The sequence below is a fragment of the Acipenser ruthenus genome, chromosome 2, assembly GCF_902713425.1.
Source record: "Acipenser ruthenus chromosome 2, fAciRut3.2 maternal haplotype, whole genome shotgun sequence".
Lineage (NCBI taxonomy): Eukaryota > Metazoa > Chordata > Actinopteri > Acipenseriformes > Acipenseridae > Acipenser > Acipenser ruthenus.
In genome coordinates this window covers 63,418,202-63,443,286 of record NC_081190.1, presented here as the reverse complement: position 1 = coordinate 63,443,286, position 25,085 = coordinate 63,418,202, and the positions used below count along the sequence as shown (strand labels likewise).

The 25,085-nt window shown below is 39.6% G+C and overlaps 1 protein-coding gene across 3 annotated transcripts in view; it reads right to left on the bottom strand.

The window, feature by feature from the left end:
* LOC117409450 (neuronal membrane glycoprotein M6-a-like) overlaps nucleotides 1–25,085 on the bottom strand; it is a 96,835-nt gene that overhangs the window by 51,058 nt on the left and 20,692 nt on the right. The window contains exon 1 of one of the 3 annotated variants that reach the window (XM_034015539.3): nucleotides 500–944. The exons of 1 other annotated variant lie outside the window; for it this stretch is intronic. In XM_034015539.3, coding sequence (XP_033871430.3) covers nucleotides 500–536 — 37 coding nt within the window. In that variant the 5' untranslated portion in view covers nucleotides 537–944. Of the gene's footprint in view, nucleotides 1–499; nucleotides 945–25,085 lie in introns of those variants that run through there. One more of the 3 variants, XM_034906816.2, reaches the window with a different exon arrangement.

Sequence of the window (25,085 nt, the reverse complement as noted above, 5' to 3'; positions counted from 1 at the left end):
AAAAATAATGTCAAAGTAATGCCAAATTTTACTTCAACATTGAAAATACAGACTCTAAAAACTAGTTTCATTGCAGTTTCATTCCAAAGCCACTGCTTAGAAATATCCAGAGAGAAGCGCTCCCCACTTCACTTTACTCAAGACTCCTTTGACCCGTCCAGACAAGCGTGAAAGCATGAGAAATAAATGAAGGCAAACAAAGACAATTCTCACGGACCTTCCACACAGGAGGCTACTGAAGAGCAACTCACCCTGCACATATCAATGTGTTTAAATATAAAACTGTGAGGGAACATTTGCATGGGCAAACAGAATAAATGCACAAATTAGCATTCACAATCTATTCCATCTTATTCATTTTAACGTTATAACCTTCTACAAGTAGGAGATTCAAATCAATCCACGACATTTTACAAAATGCAAGACACACACACACACAAACAAGATAACCATACCCAATGCTTCTAAGTAAAAAATACAGCTAATTCTTTCACAATACCTTTTTGTGTCTGTCCTTCTTCCATATTCTCTTCCATTGTTGCTTCTCTTGACTTGAAGCTGCTACACAAAATTTAACAAAGCCCTCAGTAAGATATTTAAAATCTTGTTTTCCCTGGAAGCTACAACAGCAGTTGCTTAGGCAAGCCCTCAGAGCTTAGTTTACAGACCCCCTCACTCCCTAGTTTGCTTTGAGATTGCTTTTCAACTGCAATTTCATTCAAATTACTCTTCCTTGAAGATTATCAATTTTTATTCTCAATGTTGTCCATTGCAAGCCACTGTACGCATGTATTTAGCCTACTGAATCTGGAGGTAAAATTAGGCAGTGTGCAAGGGACACAAGTGAAATGCTGCCAGTAGCTTTTATTTATTGGCAAGGTGTTTAAAAAATAATTTGAGGTTTGTGGTGAAATTTATCTTTAGCATTAAAAACAGACCTTTTCACTGAGAACAGGATGGAGGGGTGTCCCTTTGCAACAGAGGCAGACCACCAACCAATATCCCCCTACTTCTTCAAATGGAAAAGCCTGACAGCCTGTGGGCTCTGTATGCTGCATTAACAGATTTTCACCAACAGAAAACCTTTTTTTATTATTATGCAAACTATGAAAAACTGTTTACAGTATTCATTGTGTAGCTTGTGATTAGATGGAAATAAACACATATTAAACATTTATGGATGCCAGTGTTTCCCTAAGCTGTATCTTTTTAACACATTTGAACTGCTGTTTATAAGCAGTCAGCCATTTTATCCAGTTATTTTTAATTTGGAAAATAAGGATTCAGTATAATAAATACAAATACAACAAATTATGTGACGGTATAAAAATAACAAAACAAGATCCATAAGAGTAATTTATGTTACAGTACTTTAGTAAAATGCAGGCAGCAGTTTCCACAGCCAGGCTACATAAAAGGGATGGGATGCTGAAAAAAACATTTCATATCCTCCATGAAATCTAATTTGTTGGTTTTAAATTGAAAGGTTATTAATTTAATGACATCTTTTTGTTTACCTTTTCATTCTTTGCTCTCTTGTAATTTCTATATCGCAGGGTGAGAAACTAACAAAATTATGGTACTGGTCCTAAGGACTAATACCCTTTGAAACTTGCTAGTCCTGATGTAGACTTACATAGTTCCTGAGTCGGAATCAACAACAGCTGTTGGGGTCCCCAAAATATTAGGCTTACGTTTTATTTTCCTAAAAAATGAACACATAAAAAAAGTATTGTATAAAAATAAAAAAAAACTGATACAATAAACATTAAAGCTCATTCACAGATACATTGATTGCATTTCTGCATCTGCCTTCCCCACATTCCCAAACCCAACAAAGTCTTTGTGGACAACACAGTTGACAGCAAACTTCATGTAGCATATCACTGCCTCACTAATGGAACTATCTGTAGAACTGTCTGAGATAATCGACACATTTTTAGCAGTTGGATGCTGGGTCCTCGCAATAGCGTGTATACACTTTTGTGCCTGTTTAGAACTTCTATAGGCTTTCCCCACATTTAATCCTTTTGCCTCATCCAGGTCACAAAATCAGAATACGGTTGTGCATGCTTTGCAAGGGCGTGAGCTGTTCTGAAAAGCACTTTTAGTTTTAAAATTACAGAGGCGTTTATGGTGTGTAGTAATTGTCACGCTTTTGATGTGCCTTGTTTGGCAGTCTTTGCCTTCATCAGTTTCACACAGTATAATGATTACTTGATTTTTCACGCACTTTAAAATCGACTCTATCTTAAAGGCAGACGACCCAGTCACAAATGTGCCACTCTGGCGTTGGTCATACTGGATACAAACCTTGCAGCAAATCTTATTTTCTGAAGGCGCAGACTTACTGCAGCCAGTCAAATTGTGAAAGCCAGGTTATGTGGAAAGTGTGCTGCCTCTTTTCTCTGTCATGTTCCTTGTGTTTGCAAATCATTGCCTTTTTTATCTTTTGTGGTGGGGGGTCACAACCCGGTATAAATCTTCACATTTTTGTAAAATTAATTTACATTTACTTCAAAGATGCAATGCGCTAATTTATTCATCACGGTGGTTTAAATGTGAACTTTCGGTATTATAAACTAAATTGACTTTTTAGACATCAAAACAGTATAAAAATGTCAAAAGACAAAATAGCTCAAGTGAATAGCTATTTCCTCACATTACATTATGTAATAAGACATAGTTAAGCAATCATCCCTTTAACCTATGGTTTTCAATGCTTTAATATTTTACACTGATTAAAGATCAACCTACCTATCTGGTGCTGGTGTTGGATCGTGATTTTTGCACATGGCTGATAATTTTTTATTGCCTCACGTAGTTAATTCATTTGGGGCGGGGGGTCAGACCCCTAAAACCACCCACCTAGCAACACCACTGGTTCTGAGTAACTGTTTTGTAAGCATTATTAATGTTTGTCCACCACTGCTACACCCCGTGTGAAATTGACTTTTATTTCATTTTTTAAACACAAGCCTATGAACGTGAGAGTATATCTGTACATTTGTTTTAAGCACTCGCCCACAGGACTACTTAGACACAGACATCAACTAGTCCTCATCGGTTAGAGTATTGTTTTGCAGCTTTATAGTGAAGGCGAATGCCCAGCCTGTATTGTATTGTATTGTATTGTATTGTATTGTGTAAGCCTTTTGTTTTGGCCCTCGTGCCATGTTTGTTTTATTTTTGTTTAATAAAGTGCGCAACAGCGCTTTAAAACTGCTTTCTGTCTCTGGGTAGAGTTCCTGCCGGTAACCAGCCCAGCAGTCCAGTGATAACGAAAACTGATTGATTGACTCAGAGGGGGAGCCATGTGCAGATAATACTCTACCATAACTAATAATCTCTATTCATTTATTCTACTTTCCACTTTGCTTCTTATATAATGTTTTTTTTTTTCCTTCTCATCAAGTGTACACTTAAACTGCAAAACAATGGTTGTACATTTACTCTTAGTTTTCATTTTAAAACAGAATAATATACTAAGTTCAAAGCCAATGAATATCTGATGAATTCAGTACCTTTCAATTCCAAATATTAAAACATATTACAAAATATATGCTGTTTGTGTAGTCTAACAAAATCATAATTTTTGTTCAAGGAGAAAAACTTCAAGTCATCATCAAAAATCTGTCAGTTTTTGAATGCACATTTTGAATGTTGGCTGCCATGTTTGAGAGCATGGAGGCATAAAGATTGGTCTCCTGTCTATCTAGCTATCTATCTCTCATAGTTGTTAGTTAATTAAGATTGCTATAACACACTACCTAGAATTGTTTCCATTCCACAAAATCTCTCCAGTGTGCTTCATGTTTTCTTTCAACATTATGTATGTTTACATGCATGAGAGTATTCCAAATAAGTAGGGGTCTACTTAAATCGTAATCGTAATACGTAAATTTATGTATTTTTCACGGGTATGTTGCGGAATAAAATTAGGATTTCGCAGAAATTTCGTGGACCTATTTAAACTAAATAAACCTAAGTAGACAGTATTTTCGAACACTATAAGGCCTAAGAATAGTGGTACTTACTTCCTTACTAAAACAGAGTGCTGTCATTTGTTAAAGGCAAGCATGCAGCATCCCCCTGCAGCTGACTTGCCCATACATTGAGACTGCACGTTCTGCATCCACGGAATTGGTTGGAAGTTAAGGCAAAGCTTTGCCAAGTTATACAGATGTGGAAATTGATTAGAAACAGCCCCAAAACTCAGTTAAGCAAGGGCATCTGGCATACTTTAATAAAGGCAATGTATGCAGCATGTTAGTTGCCATGTTATTTGTCCCATCCAATAATCTATTTTATCAGTACCGAGTCAAAACAAAGATAACGTGGCTATTCGGGTAAAAAATTCCAACTGCGAAAAAAGTAAGCAGCAGTTTGAAGCGAGGTGGCTGTGCTGGATCGTTTTAGTACTGATTTAACTTGTAGACAGGAATACTTTTAGTCTGGGCTGACTTTCCAGTTTGGTTTCTGAAGGCTGTTCGTTTTACGTTCTGTTCAGCAGCTTCTGTAGTAGCCTTTTGTTTAATGTGTGATTCTTAAGCTAAATTGATCGGATTTTCTATTTTCTCCAAAGACACATTAAGATATGCAAAACAATTACCTCAGTCTGCATGTACAGTTTCTTTGGGAAATATCTTGAAATGATCATCAGCCGAAATATTTCTACTATTTTACCTCCAATGCTGAAAACTAGATTTTAGCAACCTAAATCAAAACAATGCAGCACCAACTTTGTCCCACCCCCTACTGCACAGTTCAGATCACATAAAAGCAGTAAAGACGAACGGATCGGCTGATTAAAACTTTGTCATTTGAATAGTAAAAAAGAACGTCAACTGCTTTGTGTAAATATTATTTGTGGACGTTTTTTGTTTGTTTGTTTTTTGCTTAAGTGCAATGCACATGGGACGGTGAAGGAATAAAAAAGAGCTATCTACAGAAGGAAGATACGTAGTTTGCGTCGCTTGCGGTGTGCAGTAGTTCATTTAAACAAGGTTCTTTTTTCCTCTCCGTACTTGTTTGTATGCATTGGCCCCTAAGAGGTGAATTTCGCGGTCACCCCTCAATTTCACAATTTCTGCGAAATCCGCGAAATTGCGATTTAGGTAGATCCCTACAAATAAGTGCTCTGACTAATCCAGGGGTTCCCAAACCTGGTCCTGGCCCCCCTGTTGTCCTGGTCTTTATTCCAACAGAGCTCTTGACTACTTAACGAAACCCTTAATTGAACTAATCATTTGCTTAATTAGACGTTTTTAATTGTACTCAGCTCTTAAGCAGTTGCAGAGTTCAAGTATTTTCTAAAATGTTATAGTTAACTTGAAATCTGCAACTGCTGATTAGCTGAAAACTAGTAAAAAGGTCTAATTAAGCAAATTATCAGTTAAATTAAGGGTATACTTAATAATTCAGAGCACAGTTGGAATGAAAACCAGCAGCACAGGGGGTCCCCAGGACCGAGTTTGAGAAGCCCTGGACTAATCTGTTTACCTGCAAGTGGAATGTAATATGCCACTATTATTCCACATTCGATCCAGAATACTACACACATTAGACATGTGCAATAGCAGAATTACAAAGCAAGACTAGTTTAACTGGAGTATTTTGAAGTTGTGTCCTAAATTCATTAATTATAAAATGTAAACCCTACAGACCATCTCAGCATCACTGCAACTTTATTCCATCCAATAAACTGTCACCTGCTTCCAAACCATCTACTGTGGAAGTATCTGCAGTAGATAAAAATATAAAGCAAGGTAAACTTCAAACCGACACTGAATATCGTATTGTTCATAACAGTTAGAAGGGAGTTGCATTTTTTTGTAACCTTGAGTGTAATTCGGGGGGCAGGAGCTAGGGCTCCTCCCCTGTTCTGTCCCGCCAATAATATCTACCAATCTCACTATTTAAAGCCCAAGTCATGCCCTTGTTCTCTGTCTTGTGTTTTATTGTTTTCCACCATCCTCCCCTTCAGAATCAAAAAGTAATATTATTTTGCATTTAATCAAAATGCAGCAGCCAAGTCAATGTTAACAGGTCTTCCACTGCAGTGGAGTCTTGTGTTCATTCCTATCCATGATATATCAACCGAGTATTTGCCCAACAGAGTATTGCTAGCATGCCCTGAGTGGGGGCCATCTCTCTGATGGGACCACCACAGGTTTCCTCCCATGGGGGGATTTTACTCTCCACTGCGGTGAGATTAGTCTTCAATTCCCCCATCAGAGTTACCTATATGGTAACAATATCCTGGGAGACAATATCCTTAGGAAAGGGAGATCGTGTCTAACTAACCTACTTGACTTTTATGAGGATGCAACATTGAAAATGGATAACTGCAAAGCATACGATATGGTTTATTTAGATTTCCAGAAAGCTTTTGACAAAGTCCCGCATAAAAGATTAATTCCCAAACTGAACGCAGTAGGGATTCAAGGAAATGCATGCATATGGATTAGGGAGTGGTTAACAGGTAGAAAACAGAAAGTACTGATTAGCGGAGAAACCTCAAAATGGAGTGAGGTAACCAGTGGTGTACCACAGGGATCAGTATTAGGTCCTCTGCTATTCCAAATCTACATTAATGATTTAGATTCTGGTATAGTAAGCAAACTCATTAAATTTGCAGACAACACAAAAATAGGAGGTGTGGCAAACACTGTTGAAGCAGCAAAGGTCATTCAAAATGATCTAGACAGCATTCAGAATTGGGCAGACACATGGCAAGTATTGCATGCGGGCAATAAAAATGTGCATTATAAATATCATATGGGAGATAGTGAAATTGAAGAAGGGAACTATGAAAAAGACCTAGGAGTTTATGTTGACTCAGAAATGTCTTCATCTAGACAATGTGGGGAAGCTATAAAAAAGGCCAACAAGATGCTCGGATATATTGTGAGAAGTGTTGAATTTAAATCAAGGGAAGTAGTGTTAAAACTCTACAATGTATTAGTAAGACCTCACCTAGAATATTGTGTTCAGTTCTGGTTACCTCGTTACAAAAAGGATATTGCTGCTCTAGAAAGAGTGCAAAGAACAGCAACCAGAATTATCCCGGGTTTAAAAGGCATGTCGTATGCAGACAGGCTAAAAGAATTTAATCTATTCAGTCTTGAACAAAGAAGACTACGCGGCGATCTGATTCAAACATTCAAAATCCTAAAAGGTATAGACAATGTCAACCCAGGGGACATCTTTGACCTGAAAAAAGAAACAAGGACCAGGGGTCACAAATGGAGATTAGATAAAGGGGCATTCAGAACAGAAAATAGGCGGCACTTTTTTACACAGAGAATTGTGAGGGTCTGGAACCAACTCCCCAGTAATGTTGTTGAAGCTGACACCCTGGGATCCTTCAAGAAGCTGCTTGATGAGATTCTGGGATCAATAAGCTACTAACAACCAAATGAGCAAGATGGGCTGAATGGCCTCCTCTCGTTTGTAAACTTTCTTATGTTCTTATGTTCTTATGTTCTAAAAAAGATCAGTTGCTTCCCAGCCTTGGAGGCCAATCGGTTCGGTCTCACCGAGAGAGCAGCTCTCCGCGAGCCAAGGGGAAACCCTGTGCTCTTAACTAACTATCTACTTTAATCTGTGCCAGCCTCCCTCTCCAGAGACCCCTCCTGTTGTATTCTTCTTTTCTGCATTCCTGTATCCTCGAGTGGCTCTCCCTCTGCGGTCTGGTTGCGCCAACCTCCCTAAGCATAGGCGACCCTTGTAAGCCGAGTAATCTTCTCTTCAATCTCTCCACTATCCTTCTCTTCATTTCCCCTTGGGGGAAGTAAAGCTCGCTTCCCAGCCTTGGAGGTCGATCGGCTCGGTCTCACCTCTGGGATGGCAGCTCTCCGTGAGCTAAGGGCAAACATTGTACTCATCCCTAAGTCGCAAAAGCACTTCTCTCCTATTCTCAAGGTTCTTCCACCACTCAGCTTTTGCTCCTGTCCCGTGAATTTTCCATTAACCATTGTATAGGTGTGTGACAGAAATACAATGAGTCTTGGTTGTAAATCTCCCTCGCGACCTGTGAGGGCGCTAAGCAGCGAGAACAGAGTTCTTTGGATGGGCTGGTCTGACAGTTCTTTCCCAGGGTCGGGAAGTCGGTCAATCTGGATGAAGGCGAGACTCCGTTGCAAGAACGCATTGACCCGGAAGGTAAACGATGTGGCAGCCACAGATTGGAGAGGTGGTTGCACTCGTTTACCAAGGGGTCATGTGTGACAGCATAAAAAGGGGACAGAGAATCGTAAATGTACCGTGAGTGTTTTGTCTTCGTTTGTCTAACTATTACTTGTCTGTTTGTTAGACAGCTAAACACAAGTTCCGGAGCTGTTGCCAGAGGCCAGCACCCACCCGGAACATCACTGCACTAAAGCACACTATCGTTATATTCACCACTAGCACGACTGCACTCACTAAAGGACTGGTGACTGTGTATATTTTGTCTGTGTGTCTATTTGTTTGTGGATTTGTGTGTTATCATTTCGGACTTCCCCGTCCATTATTTATACAGAGCAGTACCAAGCATTGAGTACTGCCTGTATTTCATTATTGTTTTCTGTTGGTCAGTTTCGACTATTGATTTAAAAATAAAAGAACCATCATATCACCAGTACTGTGTTTGTCATTGTTTGGAGCACTGCATCACCTCTACACCTGCGCACTATAAACCACTTTGCCACAAGGTGCTACTGTATATTTCTATTTTGTACTGCAGCACTATATTTATACCATCACCTATTGCCAATTCCCATTAAATATGACCCTTTCTTTACCTCTTACTTTTGGTACCCCACTTGTAGATCTGTCCCTCAGGTGATAACTGTGGTGCATTGTACCAACCTCTTCATTTTTCAACTATAAGCTACAGAATAAGCAGTGTTTTTTGTGGATTAAACAGAGCTTTCGTCTCTCCGCTGTCTTTTTTATGTGAGTAATTAAGAAACCACATAGGCTGACATCGTTTCAAAAGGAAGGTAGGTAAACAACATGACCTGGAAAACTGGAGGCTCTAATTAAATTCATTGCTGATCATTTTCTCTGACCTGCCATCTTGAAAGGGTGTCTTTTTTAATGATGGTGTGTCCTCCAAATTATTTATGACATTTGCAAAGTGTGTGATGGTGCAACTGCAATGTTGAATTCTAAAGGGACAACTATTCAAAGGTTTTACAAATTTATGCAGCTTTTATGCAACTGTGCATATATTCACAAGTCTGTGAAATTCAAAAGAGATGTGGGGAAATTACTAATATCGCAGCACTGTGGAAATGAATATATTAAAATGAATCTAAACAGGAAATGAATTGCAACTCAGACTATACCCAAATGATGCAGGTGTATTTGCGTACGAGTTGAGATAATGGCTCAAAGTGTTCAAAATCACTGAGAGGGCAACTTTACTGAAGAGGAGATTATAATAACTGACAAAAAGGGAAAAAAACATATAAATAAGATTTGTCACTAAACAATGCAAAACGTATTGACACTAGAAGCCCCGCGGCAGTCATTTTGGTGGTTTTTGGTTTTAAAATGTAATTTTCTCCAGTCGTGTAACACATATGGGGCTGCACGTTCATGTACCTTTCTGTCCGTATGTATTCAATATTCTCACAAAGCATGAAACGACAGAGTGCAGAAATAAAGGCGATATATTACATTATACCTAAAAGCCCCAGGAGCAGTCACATTGACGGCCACACAGAAAACAATTGTATTGTGATTATATACAACAGTATTCTACTTTATTATTTTTATTTACCAGTCCGCAATGTGTTTAGCTGTAATCAGACTAATCTATACTCTCTACCTGAATGAAAGACTGACAGTCTATTGTTTTCAGTCAGCCTTTTGAAGGCTGGTGCCTGCTTGCCAGCTGTGCTGCTTTGGTCAGTCAATTAGCATCGGGACTAGTGAAAATAAATACCAGAGACAGTGGAGTTTTACAACACAACAAAATATGGAGTTGATGTTTTGGATCAGATGGCACGGAAGTATTCAGTGGAAGCTGGCTCCTAACGGTGGTTCAGGTGTTTTACAATGTATTGGACCTAGCAGCCATCAACTCCTGGGTACTTTACAAAGAATGCACAAAAGAATTTACCAAGGAGAGAATATATTTTACAGTTAGCACAGGAACTTCGCAAGAAGCATTTGGAACAGAGGGAAACTGCCAAGCATGTACCCACAGCTGAAGCTGGCAACTCTGCTGAGAGCCTAAAGAGACGCCAATGCCAGGTTGGCAAGTGCAGTAAAAATAAAACTTCGGACAGCTGTGCCCTGTGCAGAAAGACAGCGTGGAGAAGCGCATTATCTGTGTTGATTGTGAACAGCCTTAGACTCAATGTAAAGGAATATCCTTTTGCCAAAAAAAATAAAAATAAATTAGACTTTTTTTATAACATCTTGTGCTGTGCGCGTCTGTAAAATGTTTTTTATTTTTATTTATATATTTTTGTTTATATATGTTGTTCAGTTGCTTTTGCTCATCTGATAATAAACCAATTGTCATTGAAAAGTTAAACATGTATTGCTATCGTTTCAGTTTTATAAATATGTATGTTGTAAACCAATGTCTGTTCAGATGTTTATTTATTTTTAAAATAAATTGTCATATATATATATATATATATATATATATATATATACTTCAGTTGTTCAGATGTTTGAGACGTACTGAATAAAAAAAAATAATAATAATTACATCCGACTGTTTCTCGTTTTGTTATACTATTTACAGTGTTTTGAATACAGCCGTCAGAAAACGGGGCTTCTAGGTATGAGTATATCTCCGGTCCTTCTAGTGTTAAAGAGTAAGTAGCAGGTTTCTAAAAAATATAGCATTTTACATCCCGATGTGTTGCTACAACTATTTAAATAACATACCTGTCATTTTTCTTTTCATTGTTAAGATCCTGACAGCTTTTTACACTTATAACTTTAACTCTGTTTCAAAGCTGTTTTCAAAATGTCCGCTCTAGTGCACTGGGGTTTGAGATCTGTCCTCTAAATCACTGCAGGAAGAGCGATTACAAAAACATAACAACAAGTGCTCTGGCTTTTCTGTTCCGCACCACATCATGCATCATTATTGCTGTGTTGACAATGTGGGCAATAATCCTTACACTATCATCAGTGCACTAGAGCGGCCATTTTGAAAAAAAAAGCTTTGAAGCACAGGTTAAAGATATAAGTGTAAAAAGTTTGTCAGATGTTAACAATAACAAGACAAAATACAGGTACGTTATTTAAACAGTTGTAACAACACGGTACTTAATCTTTAATAACTATATTACGCGATTACTCCATCACTATAGTCAACATATTAAAAATAATTAGCATTGTATGAGTTTTCATTAAATTAAAATGCTTCCAGACCAAGACAAAACTGTCTAGACGGGGCAGCAAATCAATTAATCGCAGTCTATACATTACCAGGACATGAAAACGTATCAATTCCTCTCAACCTGACAAATACTGTGCTGCCAAAAGAAATAATATAGTCATGTACAATAATTTACGTGTGTGTGTCTATTTTGCCATTATCAAATAGTATCAGAAAAAATTGCATGAGGTCCTTTTCATTTACATCCAAAGCATCTTGAAAACAAATGTGTTTCTGTTACCATAGTAACCACCTGCAAATCAGAAACATGCCTTGCTTAGCACTGCCTGCTGGCCTCCATTCAGTGGATGTGTGAATTAATCCATAGCACAGCAGCTACTCAAATCATGTGACTCCTACTCTTTGCGCAAGCATCTAACTAAGATTTATAAAATGATCCCTTGAGCTGCTTACAGAATGCAATTAGCTGAATAGCACAAGGAAGCATCTAAAACAGAGGCTTGTCTGAAATCCTAAGATAAATTATATTCCATTTACCCAAATCATTATTCAAGTTATACCTATATGTTTAAAACAACACTTCAAGGCAGTTCATTAGTACTTTAGCAAATGGATACTGTATCCACGGACCAAAGTTTAAATCACACTGACATTCCAAATTGATGGCTGGTAAATAGTTGAAGTGAACTGGCAGTGAAATTGCTAAAACAGAGGTCTAAAATGAAAATTAGGGAGTTGTTATACACAAAATGTGTCATTTTCTGTAGTATTTTGTAACATGAATCGCTATGGCTGTATACACAATCATTTCTGTCTTTAGTTTTAATATATATATATATATATATATATATATATATATATATATATATATATATATATATATATATATATATATATGTATATGCAATGAATGTGGTGAGTCGCATGTTGATGATCCTGTATTATGAGTATTTGAGTTGAGATTGGGGGATCCAGAGGTTATGGTGGTGTTTTTCTTTGTTTTTCGTTCTTCATATATTACAAATGAAATGCAGCGGTGGACTGATTATGCAGAGGAGAAATATTCCTCTCGGAGAGAGCAGTAATTTGGATCTGACATGCAAGACACTCTGCCTTTAGATGCCGTATAGCATTGCTCATCTTTCTCGACTGTACTGACTGGCGTAACGTAATGACGAAAATTTGTGTGTAAGGTCAGTTTCACAGTTTGGTTCTCACTTCGCTCAAAAAATAGCCAGTGGAAAACCAATGTGCCAGAAGAAATGGAGTAATACTGTATCTTTAGCACAGTGCAAATTAAGCCCCAACCCTAAAACTAAAACACTATTTGATTACACATTAGTAGCCAGCATTGAATAGGCTATGTACTGTATATGGTTGGAATCACACTTGGATAAGTGGTTCTCGTGTATTTAAAAAGTGTGACATACATATCTCGTGACTGACTAAATGTTATCAAATGGTTCCCGGTTCACTGGGGCAGTTTGGAAAAGTTCAGGATTTTTATCTTACATCCAAATGTATTTTCTTTTCTTAAAGAGATGCAGAACTACATGAATGAATTTGGATTTGAAATAAAAAAAAACAACAACAACATGAACAAGGCTGGAACTATATGATCAGCTTAAACAGTTACCTTACAGAACCATTTTACATAGTTTAAGGTTTAGAGAATAAAATAAAACTGGAAACTAAAAAAAAATATATATATTACATTTTTTTGCAGGCCTCATTTACGAAAGGCCACAAAATTTGGAATTAGAGCACACATAAAGCAGTGAGCCTTACATGCACGATAAATCTAAATTTACTGGCATATTTACTAACAGAGAACGCATTAATTTACGTTCACTGTATTTGGCTAATTTAGATACCATACCGTACACACTATATGTATTGTGAGCGATAATTTAATGTGCACGATAATGTCAGAGACTTACCCGTGACCACCGTGATATCAAAAGCCCCACAGTCCAGGCGTATCTTTTGATCAGTAGCTTATTGTAAAGGTGGAGGTGGCTTACATTGACCGAAAGTGAGCGATCAACAGACACAGCACTCAGCAGGGGACAGGCAGAGGCAACGTAAAGTGAAACTGCACTGCTTACCTTTTAATTTTAGCATGAATTCCTTGTGTGATGTAAATTACCAAAAAAATAAAAAAGGGCTTTTTCCTTTCTCCTTTAATGCATATACAATAAACATCATGTTGTGCAATGGCATATTTTTCTTTTTGTTCTGCTTACTCGAGAAATATTGATTGATTGAGTGGTTAAAGCCTGGTCTCTATACGCACTAATAAATGATCACTTTAATGCACGCACTAAAATTAACATCCTTTAGTAAATACCATGTGAATACAGCTCATCTCATTATTCTGAGCTGGATGCTCATTTAAATACATCAGCTTCCATTACCATAAAAATCACATATTCATTCTGATTACCACAGTATGAAGCACTACATTTAGTGAGCCCCATAATATGCTAAGTATCGCATGTGATAGTTTTTTTATTATTATCTTTATTTTTATATAGCGCATTTCATAGTGGACCACCATCACAAAGAGCTTTACAGAGGTAGGCTGTGAACTGTGCATTATATGCAGAGTCATTTACAATTGAATTAACATATCCTATGCAGGAGGGAACACAAGGAGGTTAAGTGAGTTGCTCTGGGTCACACAGCGAGTCAGTCAGTGGCAGTGGTGGGATTTAAACCTGTGACCTTCTGGTTACAAGCCCTGGACTTTAACCACTGAACCACGCTGCCTCCTTAATGTCATTAATATGCACACTAATGGCAATTATGGTGCACCAAGTTTAGTGCCCTTTCGTAAATGAGGCCCTTGAACTCTTGACAATCATCAAAGAATAGTACACATTTTAAAATAGGTGCAATTAGAAACAAAAAAAACTCCAGGCTCGCCCACAACTCGTATGTGTACCTGTTGTACTTGATACTGTACTAAAGGTTAAGTTGATCTCAGTACATGCTGAGCATTACTCTAGTCTCCCTATTTTAATCATATTATAAAAAGAACTTAGCACAACATTTCCCTGTGAATTAGTATAGTATCCTGAATGTAACTTTTTTATTTACGATTTGATTTTGTTACAAGTAGATATTCAAAAGCAAGATTACCTTACCATTTATATTCTATACAATGCAGACAGAGCAGTTCACGCTGCACTCACACCAGAGTTAATCAGAATAAGATCCAACAGGATATTTTATTTGGCTGCTAGACAGATATGTTACAGCCACAAGCAGGTGGAGGTACTGTATTTTTTTAAGTGGCCCATTTTTATGACTAGTTCTAAAAATAATCAGAGAAGGCAGGTGAAAACTAGTGTTCAGTTGCAGCATTGAGGCATCATTATTTGTTTATTTAGCAGACGCCTTTATCCAAGGTGACTTACAGAGACTAGGGTGTGTGAACTATGCATCAGCTGCAGAGTCACTTACAATTACGTCTCACCCGATAGACGGAGCACAAGGAGGTGAAGTGACTTGTTCAGGGTCACACAGTGAGTCAGTGGCTGAGGTGGGATTTGAACCGGGGACCTCCTGGTTACAAGCCCTTTTCTTTAACCACTGGACCACATGCGCAATTGAAAATCTGACAACCCCTATGCTTGAGCACAGTCCATTATTATCTCCTGGAACATTAACCCTTTGCGGTCCTATGTCGGACCTGGTCCGACATTGCAATTATTCCTATCCGGTCCAATGTCAGGTTTCTAGTCGTTTTTTCGCCGGAAAAAGCCGAGAAAACCATTCAATGGCCGAGTGAGAGCGACAGGAGCCAAGACAAGCCTAAAAAAATAAATAAATGAATAGTCATACTTGCCCCTGGCATCAGATAGGGTCGGCCATAAGGAAACAAGCTGCCTGTTACTGAATCAGCACACAGAGAATATCACAGACATTTGCAGAGCTTTTTTGAGATGTTATAGAAATAAAATAATGACTTGGATCACATTATTGAGGAGTTTGGTGATAAAACGAGTGATCAGGAGATGATTGATCGGTATGTACGACTATTTATTTCTTAGCCTATGTGAAAGCGATAGTGAACGAAAGGGTGGGGCGGGGCTGGAGATGCCTAGTGAGTGCTTTGTTGATATGCAGGGCCTTTTAAACCCGTTTGACTGTGGAAAAAGTGTTTAAATCTTTTAAACAGCGCGTCTAAAATTAACTGCGCGTGTGAAAATAAATTGGACCTGACGCACCTGACACGCACTTAATAAATGGACTGCAAAGGGTTAATGTCGCTCCAGACTGCTCAATCCCCTACAGCAGGATTTCTCAAACTCGGTCCCCAGGACCCCAGTGTCTTCTGGCTTTTACTTATAAAAGTTACTTATACAATTTTATAGTTAAATTGTAATCTCCAACTTTTTAAGAGCTGAAAACAATTAAAAAAGGCCTAATTAAGCAAAATTTAATAATATTAAGGGTTTAGTTAAGTAATTGAGATCTCGGAACGAAAACCAAAAGACACTGAGATCCTGAGGACCGGGTTTGAGAAGCCCTGCTCTCGAGGAATTATAATGTACATTGGAAAACGGATCTGAGATTTCCTTTAACCTGATTGGTCAGTACGAACGAGGGCTTTAATCTCCGATAAAGAACCTTGAATGTTATCTTTCAAACTATGTTAAATCACGGTTCCAAATCAATCCGCCTGTAAATACGTAAATACAGTATTCCTGTATTTACCTTTTTTCTGCTTGTTGAAACAAAATTTCTGTTCCTGTACATGCCCTCTGAATGTTGCCTGTCAATGTAGACTAATTCTGCTTCTGCTAATTCTATATATTTAAATTTAGTATAGCAAATAAATCAAATAAATTGAGAATAGTGTTTGTTGTCAGCGGTTTCCGGTTTAAATAACGAGTTGACGAAATCAAACAACTGGATGCAGTCTGATTACTTCAGGGGTGTGCAATTTTTGAAAAAAACTTCTTGACCAAAGGAGAAAATGCTAGAAAAATCTACTTGCCCCCTCACTGTCCCACAAAACACAAACACAAATAGAATATCACTTTTAAGATTTTGTTTTTATTAAACAATGAACACAATCAATTAGTGATTAATTATAATTTTTTCTTCAGTATCTTAGGTTTCGGTTTCGATTGCCATGATTTTGAAGTACAGCATTACCGGAGAGCACAGTGAATTGCTTTACATAACCATGAATGCTTACCGACCCGAAATATATATTTTTTTTTACAGATGAAGATGAGTTGACAGTTCTATCTGATGGCAAACTTACTCACATTACTCACCCATCAAACAATTTGGTGTAAAATGAAAACCAGACAAGGTAATTATAAAATTTAATCTGATACTACTTCCTGAGAGCTGTGGCTACCACTGATACTTTTACAGTTTTTAGGCAGATCACTAAATTGCACTTATGGATACATTTCTAAAGAGAAATTAATTTGAGTTTTTTACATTCAAACTTGGTAATCATAGGGTATATTTCATCACAGAGTGAAAACATTATTCTCTTAATAATCTTTAGATTCTCAGCTGTTTAGAAAGGTCAATCTGTAGCTTTGCCAACGATTGCCAACCACCCAAACCCATTGCCAACCACCCAATTAAGTAGCTTTTTAAAAAATAAATAAATTTTGCTAAACCTTAACATATAAAAGGTTGTTTGTAATTTTTATTATGTTAACTTTAAAGTGGGGTTCTGCGGCGGGTGCAAGGGCTCCTCTTCTCATATATATATATATATATATATATATATATATATATATATATATAAAGTACTGTGCAAAAGTTTTAGGCAGGTGTGAAAAAATGCTGTAAAGTAAGAATGCTTTCAAAAATAGACATGTTAATAGATTATATTTATCAATTAACTAAATGCAAAGTGAGTGAACAGAAGAAAAATCTAAATCAAATCCATATTTGGTGTGACCACCCTTTGCCTTCAAAACAGCATCAATTCTTCTAGGTACACTTGCACAAAGTCAGGGATTTTGTAGGCATACAGTCAGGTGTATGATTAAACAATTATACCAAACAGGTGCTAATGATCATCAATTCAATATGTAGGTTGAAACACAATCATTAACTGAAACAGAAACAGCTGTGTAGGAGTGTAACGGTCACCCTACACAGTTGATAGGCAACTGTACTGTCCTCCCTTAGGAGATACTACTGGCCAAATAATTAAAACTAAATAAGTCAGTAAGGGTGACTGACAGTAAAACAGGGTCGTCACAATGCGTCAATTTAACTACACAACACTGGTTTATTCCAAGGAACACAAAGCTTGACAAAAAGAATAAGACTAAACAATGACAGAAGAAAACAACTCAATTAGGGACAGAGTGACAAGGAAGAGAATATAGTGCAAACAAACCCAGGAAAACAGATTATAAATGAAGATACACAGCACAGCTTAAGAATATAACCACAACAATTTAACAATTACTGACACAGAGGATGATTAATATACGGAATGAATAAACAATGCAACACAAAATATAAATCAACAAAATAGTAATGAAGTCCCAAAAAGTAACAAAAGAAAAAAAACAAAACACGATGACACAGTCAATGGAAAGAGCTCACCAAACCGGTATGGAAGTCCAGTTAATTACTTGGGATGAATGTGAACGATGATGTAGAGGTCTTCAGGAGATGAAAAACATTGAGAGCGATGAAATGGATGTTTGATGAAAACTGAGGTTGCAAACAGTCCAGAACAGATGCACAAAAACATACAACCACACACTCCAGCAACAAACACAAAAGAAACTACCCCACCTAATTAAGCAAAAAACAGTAACTAGACAATAAACTAAAGCAGCAGACAAAAAGAAAAACAAAGGCTAAAGAATAATATCTAGCTAACAGTATAAAGATTAGGTTTTCAAAAGGTAGACAGACTCTCACCACAAGGTGCTAGCTACCGGAAAAACACCCTCTCAACCCCCCACAATTAGAGAAATAAGAGACAGGTGAAGATTGACTGTGTGAGAGGATTGGTGGATGAAATTTTGAATGGACCAATGGGGTGAAAGAAAGAAAGAAATGGATACTGGGAAATGTAGTTTTTTTAGGTTGGCCTGGCCAGGCTACTGCCTTTACTTAAAGAGACAGGTGAGTGAAAATTACACCCACATATGTAGCAACAGTGCTACATAATCCCCCCCCCCCCCCCACACCGGAGGTGCAAGGGATGAACGCCGTAATAGCGTTTAAGATTCACTACATTCATGGTGTCCTTTTTTATATTATCGGACTCTCCCCATTGTATACGATAATTGTTAGGGCCTAACTTCTTGGTTATAAGCGCGGGCCCTACCCACTTAGGTGCAAGCTTAGCGGAAAACTTACCAGAGGCATCAGATATGGGATGTGATCTGATCCAGACCAGCTCACCTTCTGCATACTGACAGGGTACTCTCCGAGCATTGTAATTCCGAGCTTGATGCTGTTGGGCTTTAGAGACACGATTCCTTACTTCTCTCGCCATTTCCTGCTGGCGATCCAGGAGTTGGTAGGGATCCGTGGAAGGGGCAGGAGAAACCGCAATGAGACGGTCCAAGGGGCCTTTGAGGTTTCGCCCCAGAGCTAATTTGGCTGGTGTGAACCCTGTGGTATCATGTTTGGCCGTATTGATTGCAAACCGGAACTCGGGTAGCCATTGATCCCACAGCTGATGGTTGTTTCCGACAAAAGAAGCAATCATAGTTTTAAGAGTGCGGTTGACTCGTTCCGTTAGATTGGTTTGTGGGTGGTAACTGGTGGTAAGTTTCTGTATCACCCCCCAGGTTTTGCAAACCTCAGAGAGTAGCTGACTGGTAAATTGAGGACCACGGTCTGACAAAAGATGTTGCGGCGTTCCCCATCTTGTAAAAATGTCCTGAATTAAGATACTCACAATTTTGGGAGTTTTACTATCCTTTAAGGAGAACAGTTCAACCCATTTGGTGTAATAGTCGACAATGACAAGGAGGTAAGAGTTACCTTTTTTACTCCTTGGGAAAGGACCCATTAAATCCAGACCTAGCATCTCTCCAGGCTCCTTCACAGTCGTGGATTGAAGGAAACCGGCTGGCTTTTTGTTCGAAGGTTTGTAGGTCTGGCAGATTTGACACTCTCTCACATGGCTCCATGTGTCCTTTCGTACAGTGGGCCACCAGGCAACCTCCAGGATGCGCCGTAAGGTCTTCATTCTACCAAGGTGCCCTCCAAGGGGGTTGTTATGGTAATACTGACGGAAGGAAGTAGTTAGCTTTTCAGGTATAATCAACTGAAATCTATACCCCTCATTAGCAATCGGCACCCGACGATACAGTAGTCCTTGCTGTAATACAAAGGAAATACGATCATCATTGGCAGTGGTGTTATCAAGATCTTTAATGATTTTGGCGATAGCAGGGTCTTTGGACTGTGCGGCCGCAATCTGGTCCAAAGTGGTCGGAAGGTCCCCACTACTCGCAAAGGCTTTGCTTACACAGATTGCAGTAGATGAGGTTAAAGATGTTATTACAGGAGCCCTGGAGAGTGCATCCGGCACGATGTTCAAACTACCTTTCCTGTAGAGAACATTAAAAGTAAACTGCTGCAGACGGAGAGTCCAACGGGTCAGTCGGGAGGAAATCTTGGGATTCTTGAAAGCCCAGGACAGTGCCGCGTGATCAGTGACCACCTCAAACTCTACTCCCTCCAAATAATGCCGCCATTTCTCCACTGACCATACAACAGCGAGACACTCCTTTTCAGAGGTGGAGTAGTTTCTCTCAGCTGAGTTGAGTAACTTGGAAGCAAAGGCAATCACTTTTTCTTCATCTTGGTGAGATTGGGTCAGCACAGCTCCAAGTCCTACATCACTTGCATCAGTGTAGACTCTGAAGGTCCTGTTGACATCCGGGTGAGCCAGGACCTGCGGACTGACCAAAGCTTCCTTTAGCAGTTCAAAACTTTGCTGACACTCGGCATCCCATTTCCATGGGACATTTTTCATTTTAAGGTGATTAAGAGGAGCAGTAGTGTCGGCAAACTTGGGAATATACTTATGGTACCAACCCGCTAACCCCAGGAACCGTTGCACCTCTTTCAAGTTAGTAGGTACTGGATAATTCTGTATGGCTTTTAGCTTCAGGGGATCAGCCGCTATACCCTCCGCCGACACTACATGTCCTAAAAAGTGAAGGGAAGGTTTAAAGAAATTACATTTTTTTAAATTCAGCGTTAGGTGGGCTTGATGGAGCTTCTGAAAAACAGCTTCGAGGTCTTTAAGGTGTTGTTCCGCCGTTGGTGAATACACAATGATGTCATCAATGTATACAAAACACACCTTCCCTCGTAGGTCTCCCAACACACGTTCCATAAGCCGTTGAAAAGTAGCAGCTGCGTTTTTCAGTCCAAATGGCATTACGTTAAACTGGTAAAGTCCAAAAGGTGTGGAAAAAGCAGTCTTAGCACAGCTGTTTTTATCCAGGGCCACTTGCCAATACCCCGAGCGTAAGTCCATTGAACTGAACACCGATGCACCATTCAAGGATTCCAGTATGTCATGTATGAGTGGCATAGGATAGGCATCGAAGATGGTCTTGGCATTCAATTTCCTATAATCGACACAGAACCGATATCCACCATCTTTTTTCTCAGTTAAAACCACCGGGGATGACCAAGGAGAGATAGATGGCTCGACCACTCCATCCCGAAGCATATCGTCCAGGTGTTCCTTTATGAGAGCTTTCCTCAAGGGAGACACCCTAGACGCATATCCTCGGACGGGAATCTCATCATCCGTGGTTATGGTGTGTCGAATCACCTTCGTTATTCCCAGTTGGTCTGTACAGACTGATGGCCACTTCTGCTGGAGCCTTGCCAGTTGCAATTGACACCACTCCTGGCTGTCAGATGATATAATCACGGTCCCGGTTGCAGTTTGGAGTGACTCGGTATTACCGATAGAAGGCAACTGAAGACTAACAGGGAAATACAAACTCATGTTAGGTGTGTGTTCAGACCATGAAATTTGTAACTCTGATACCTGTCGAAAAGGATGGTAAGTGAAACCATGGAGTCGTTTTACACCGTACTTTTTGTTAGGGATGTCGATTTGAGTGCAAGTCTTTTCCATAAAATCCAAGCCTAGGATTATAGGGAAAGCTAAGTGAGAGTCTGCAAGGATGTAAGTATCCAAGAACCAGATCTCATCATGGAAGAAGTAAGTCAGTTGTATCCTTCCCAGGGCTCTGTGTGACTGTCCATCTGCCAATGAGAACTTCTGGTTATGAGCGGAGTCCAGTACTTCTCCTGGTCGAGAAATCTTCCTCCACAGGCTCTCCTGCATGAGTGTAAAAGTACATCCCGTATCCAGAAGGGCAGGCCCATGGAACCCTCGAGTCTCAATGTTCACCACCAGAAGAGACAGTTTTGGGAGCGGCTGCACTTTTATCTTCTCCTCTGGATTCACCACACTGACTTCAGCAGGCTTCTTGGAGGCCATACGGTTACCTTTCTTGCCTAGGGATGCTTGGTTGGAGTTGGCTTTGGCCCAGTATTCTTTTTGGGCAGAGTTGTCACGCTCCACCTGGGTACCCACCCGTACCAGATCTGCCACCGTCCTCACAGTTCCTCTCAGACAGCTGGCGAGTTTGGGATTACTGTTGTTAAGTATCCGTCGCACTACCTCCACCTCTTCCAAATCCGGCTTCCAGCGCAGGCACAGTGCACGATAGTCATAGGCAAAATCTCTTATTTGCTCGTTGGGCAACTGCACCCTGGATCGGAGCCGCTCCTCGATCTCCGCCTGGAAGTCTGAAGGCAGAAAGGCTTGACGGAACACATCCTTGAATACCTGCCAAGTTTGAATGCCGTGGCGCTCCGCCACCCACCAGCTCTTTGCCGAACCCTTCAGGGTGGTTGAGAGTGTAGCAAGGATCTCACTGTCGGACATTGGCCGTAGAGCAAGGAACTCGTCACACTTATCCACAAACTCGATGGCATCAGTGTTGGGTTCCTCCCCAAACTCCGGGAAGTTGATTTTAATTGGCAGCTTCGCTTGAGGAAGATTACCTCTGGAACCAGTTGACGCCCTCTCAAATGAGAACTGTGGTGGTACTGATAGGCTTCCAGAGGTGGTAGATGGGAAAACTAGAGGCAGACGAGGTGTGCTGGTCTTTTTTAGGAGCTTCTTAAGCTCCTCTGCCCAGAGTGCATCACGGCGTTTAAAACAATTGACTGTGGCTTTTTCCAATTCGTCAATTCCTTCATCCGTAAATGTACTTATCTCATTAAATCTTCTTTCGATATATCCTCTCAGGACCTCTTCCCTGTTAAAAGTGCTCTCCTGACTGTGGGTGAAGTCACTCTCCAGTTGCTCCACTCGCTGGGTGAGTTGCTGGATCTGCTCACACATTTGCTCAATAGCACCCCTGTCAGTCAGATTCCCTTCATCATCATCGCCCCTGATAAGTGCTGACTCTTCATGACTAATATATAGGTCACTTAAACGGGAAGTTAACTCATTGATAGGCTCTCTTATGGTAACATGGGGTCTCTCAACAAACTCAGAAAAGCTAAGGGTATCCAAAGAGTGATTCTCTTTGTCAGACATTGTGCACCTTTAAATTTTAACCAGATAATTTGGGGAGTAAATTTATTAGGACACTAAAGAGTCCCCGTACGGGCCACCAATCTGTAACGGTCACCCTACACAGTTGATAGGCAACTGTACTGTCCTCCCTTAGGAGATACTACTGGCCAAATAATTAAAACTAAATAAGTCAGTAAGGGTGACTGACAGTAAAACAGGGTCGTCACAATGCGTCAATTTAACTACACAACACTGGTTTATTCCAAGGAACACAAAGCTTGACAAAAAGAATAAGACTAAACAATGACAGAAGAAAACAACTCAATTAGGGACAGAGTGACAAGGAAGAGAATATAGTGCAAACAAACCCAGGAAAACAGATTATAAATGAAGATACACAGCACAGCTTAAGAATATAACCACAACAATTTAACAATTACTGACACAGAGGATGATTAATATACGGAATGAATAAACAATGCAACACAAAATATAAATCAACAAAATAGTAATGAAGTCCCAAAAAGTAACAAAAGAAAAAAAACAAAACACGATGACACAGTCAATGGAAAGAGCTCACCAAACCGGTATGGAAGTCCAGTTAATTACTTGGGATGAATGTGAACGATGATGTAGAGGTCTTCAGGAGATGAAAAACATTGAGAGCGATGAAATGGATGTTTGATGAAAACTGAGGTTGCAAACAGTCCAGAACAGATGCACAAAAACATACAACCACACACTCCAGCAACAAACACAAAAGAAACTACCCCACCTAATTAAGCAAAAAACAGTAACTAGACAATAAACTAAAGCAGCAGACAAAAAGAAAAACAAAGGCTAAAGAATAATATCTAGCTAACAGTATAAAGATTAGGTTTTCAAAAGGTAGACAGACTCTCACCACAAGGTGCTAGCTACCGGAAAAACACCCTCTCAACCCCCCACAATTAGAGAAATAAGAGACAGGTGAAGATTGACTGTGTGAGAGGATTGGTGGATGAAATTTTGAATGGACCAATGGGGTGAAAGAAAGAAAGAAATGGATACTGGGAAATGTAGTTTTTTTAGGTTGGCCTGGCCAGGCTACTGCCTTTACTTAAAGAGACAGGTGAGTGAAAATTACACCCACATATGTAGCAACAGTGCTACAGGAGGAATAAAACTGGGTGAGGAACAGCCAAACTCAGCTAACAAGGTGAGGTTGCTGAAGACAGTTTACTGTCAAAAGTCATACACCATGGCAAGACTGAGCACAGCAACAAGACACAAGGTAGTTATACTGCATCAGCAAGGTCTCTCCCAGGCAGAAATTTCAAGGCAGACAGGTTTCCAGATGTGCTGTCCAAGCTCTTTTGAAGAAGCACAAAGAAACGGGCAACGTTGAGGACCGTAGACGCAGTGGTCGGCCAAGGAAACATACCCCCGACGTGGAAACAAGGCCAAGCGACTCAACTATGCACGAAAACACAGGAACTGGGGTGCAGAAAAATGGCAGCAGGTGCTCTGGACTGATGAGTCAAATATTTGGCTGTAGCAGAAGGCAGTTTGTTCGCCGAAGGGCTGGAGAGCGGTACACGAATGAGTGTCTGCAGGCAACAGTGAAGCATGGTGGAGATTCCTTGCAAGTTTGGGGCAGCATTTCTGCAAATGGAGTTGGGGATTTAGTCAGAATTAATGGTCTCCTCAATGCTGAGAAGTACAGGCAGATACTTATCCATCATGCAATACCATCAGGGAGGCATCTGATTGGCCCCAAATTTATTCTGCAGCATGACAACGACCCCAAACATACAACGAAAGTCATTAGGAAATACTGCAAGAGAACCTGCTTCAGTCCGCTAAAAAACTGAAGCTTGAGAGGAAATTCACCTTTCAGCAGGACAATGATCCCAAGCACAAGGCCAAAGCAACATTGGAGTGGCTCAAGAACAAAAAGGTGAATGTCCTACAGTGGCCCAGTCAAAATCCTGATCTCAATCCCATTGAGAATCTGTGGCACTATTTGAAAATTGCGGTCCACAAGTGTCGTCCAACCAACCTGAACAACCTGGAGCAAATCTGCCAAGAAGAATGGGCCAAAATCACTCCGACACTGTGTGCAAAGCTGGTACATACTTACTCCAAAAGACTTAAAGCTGTTAT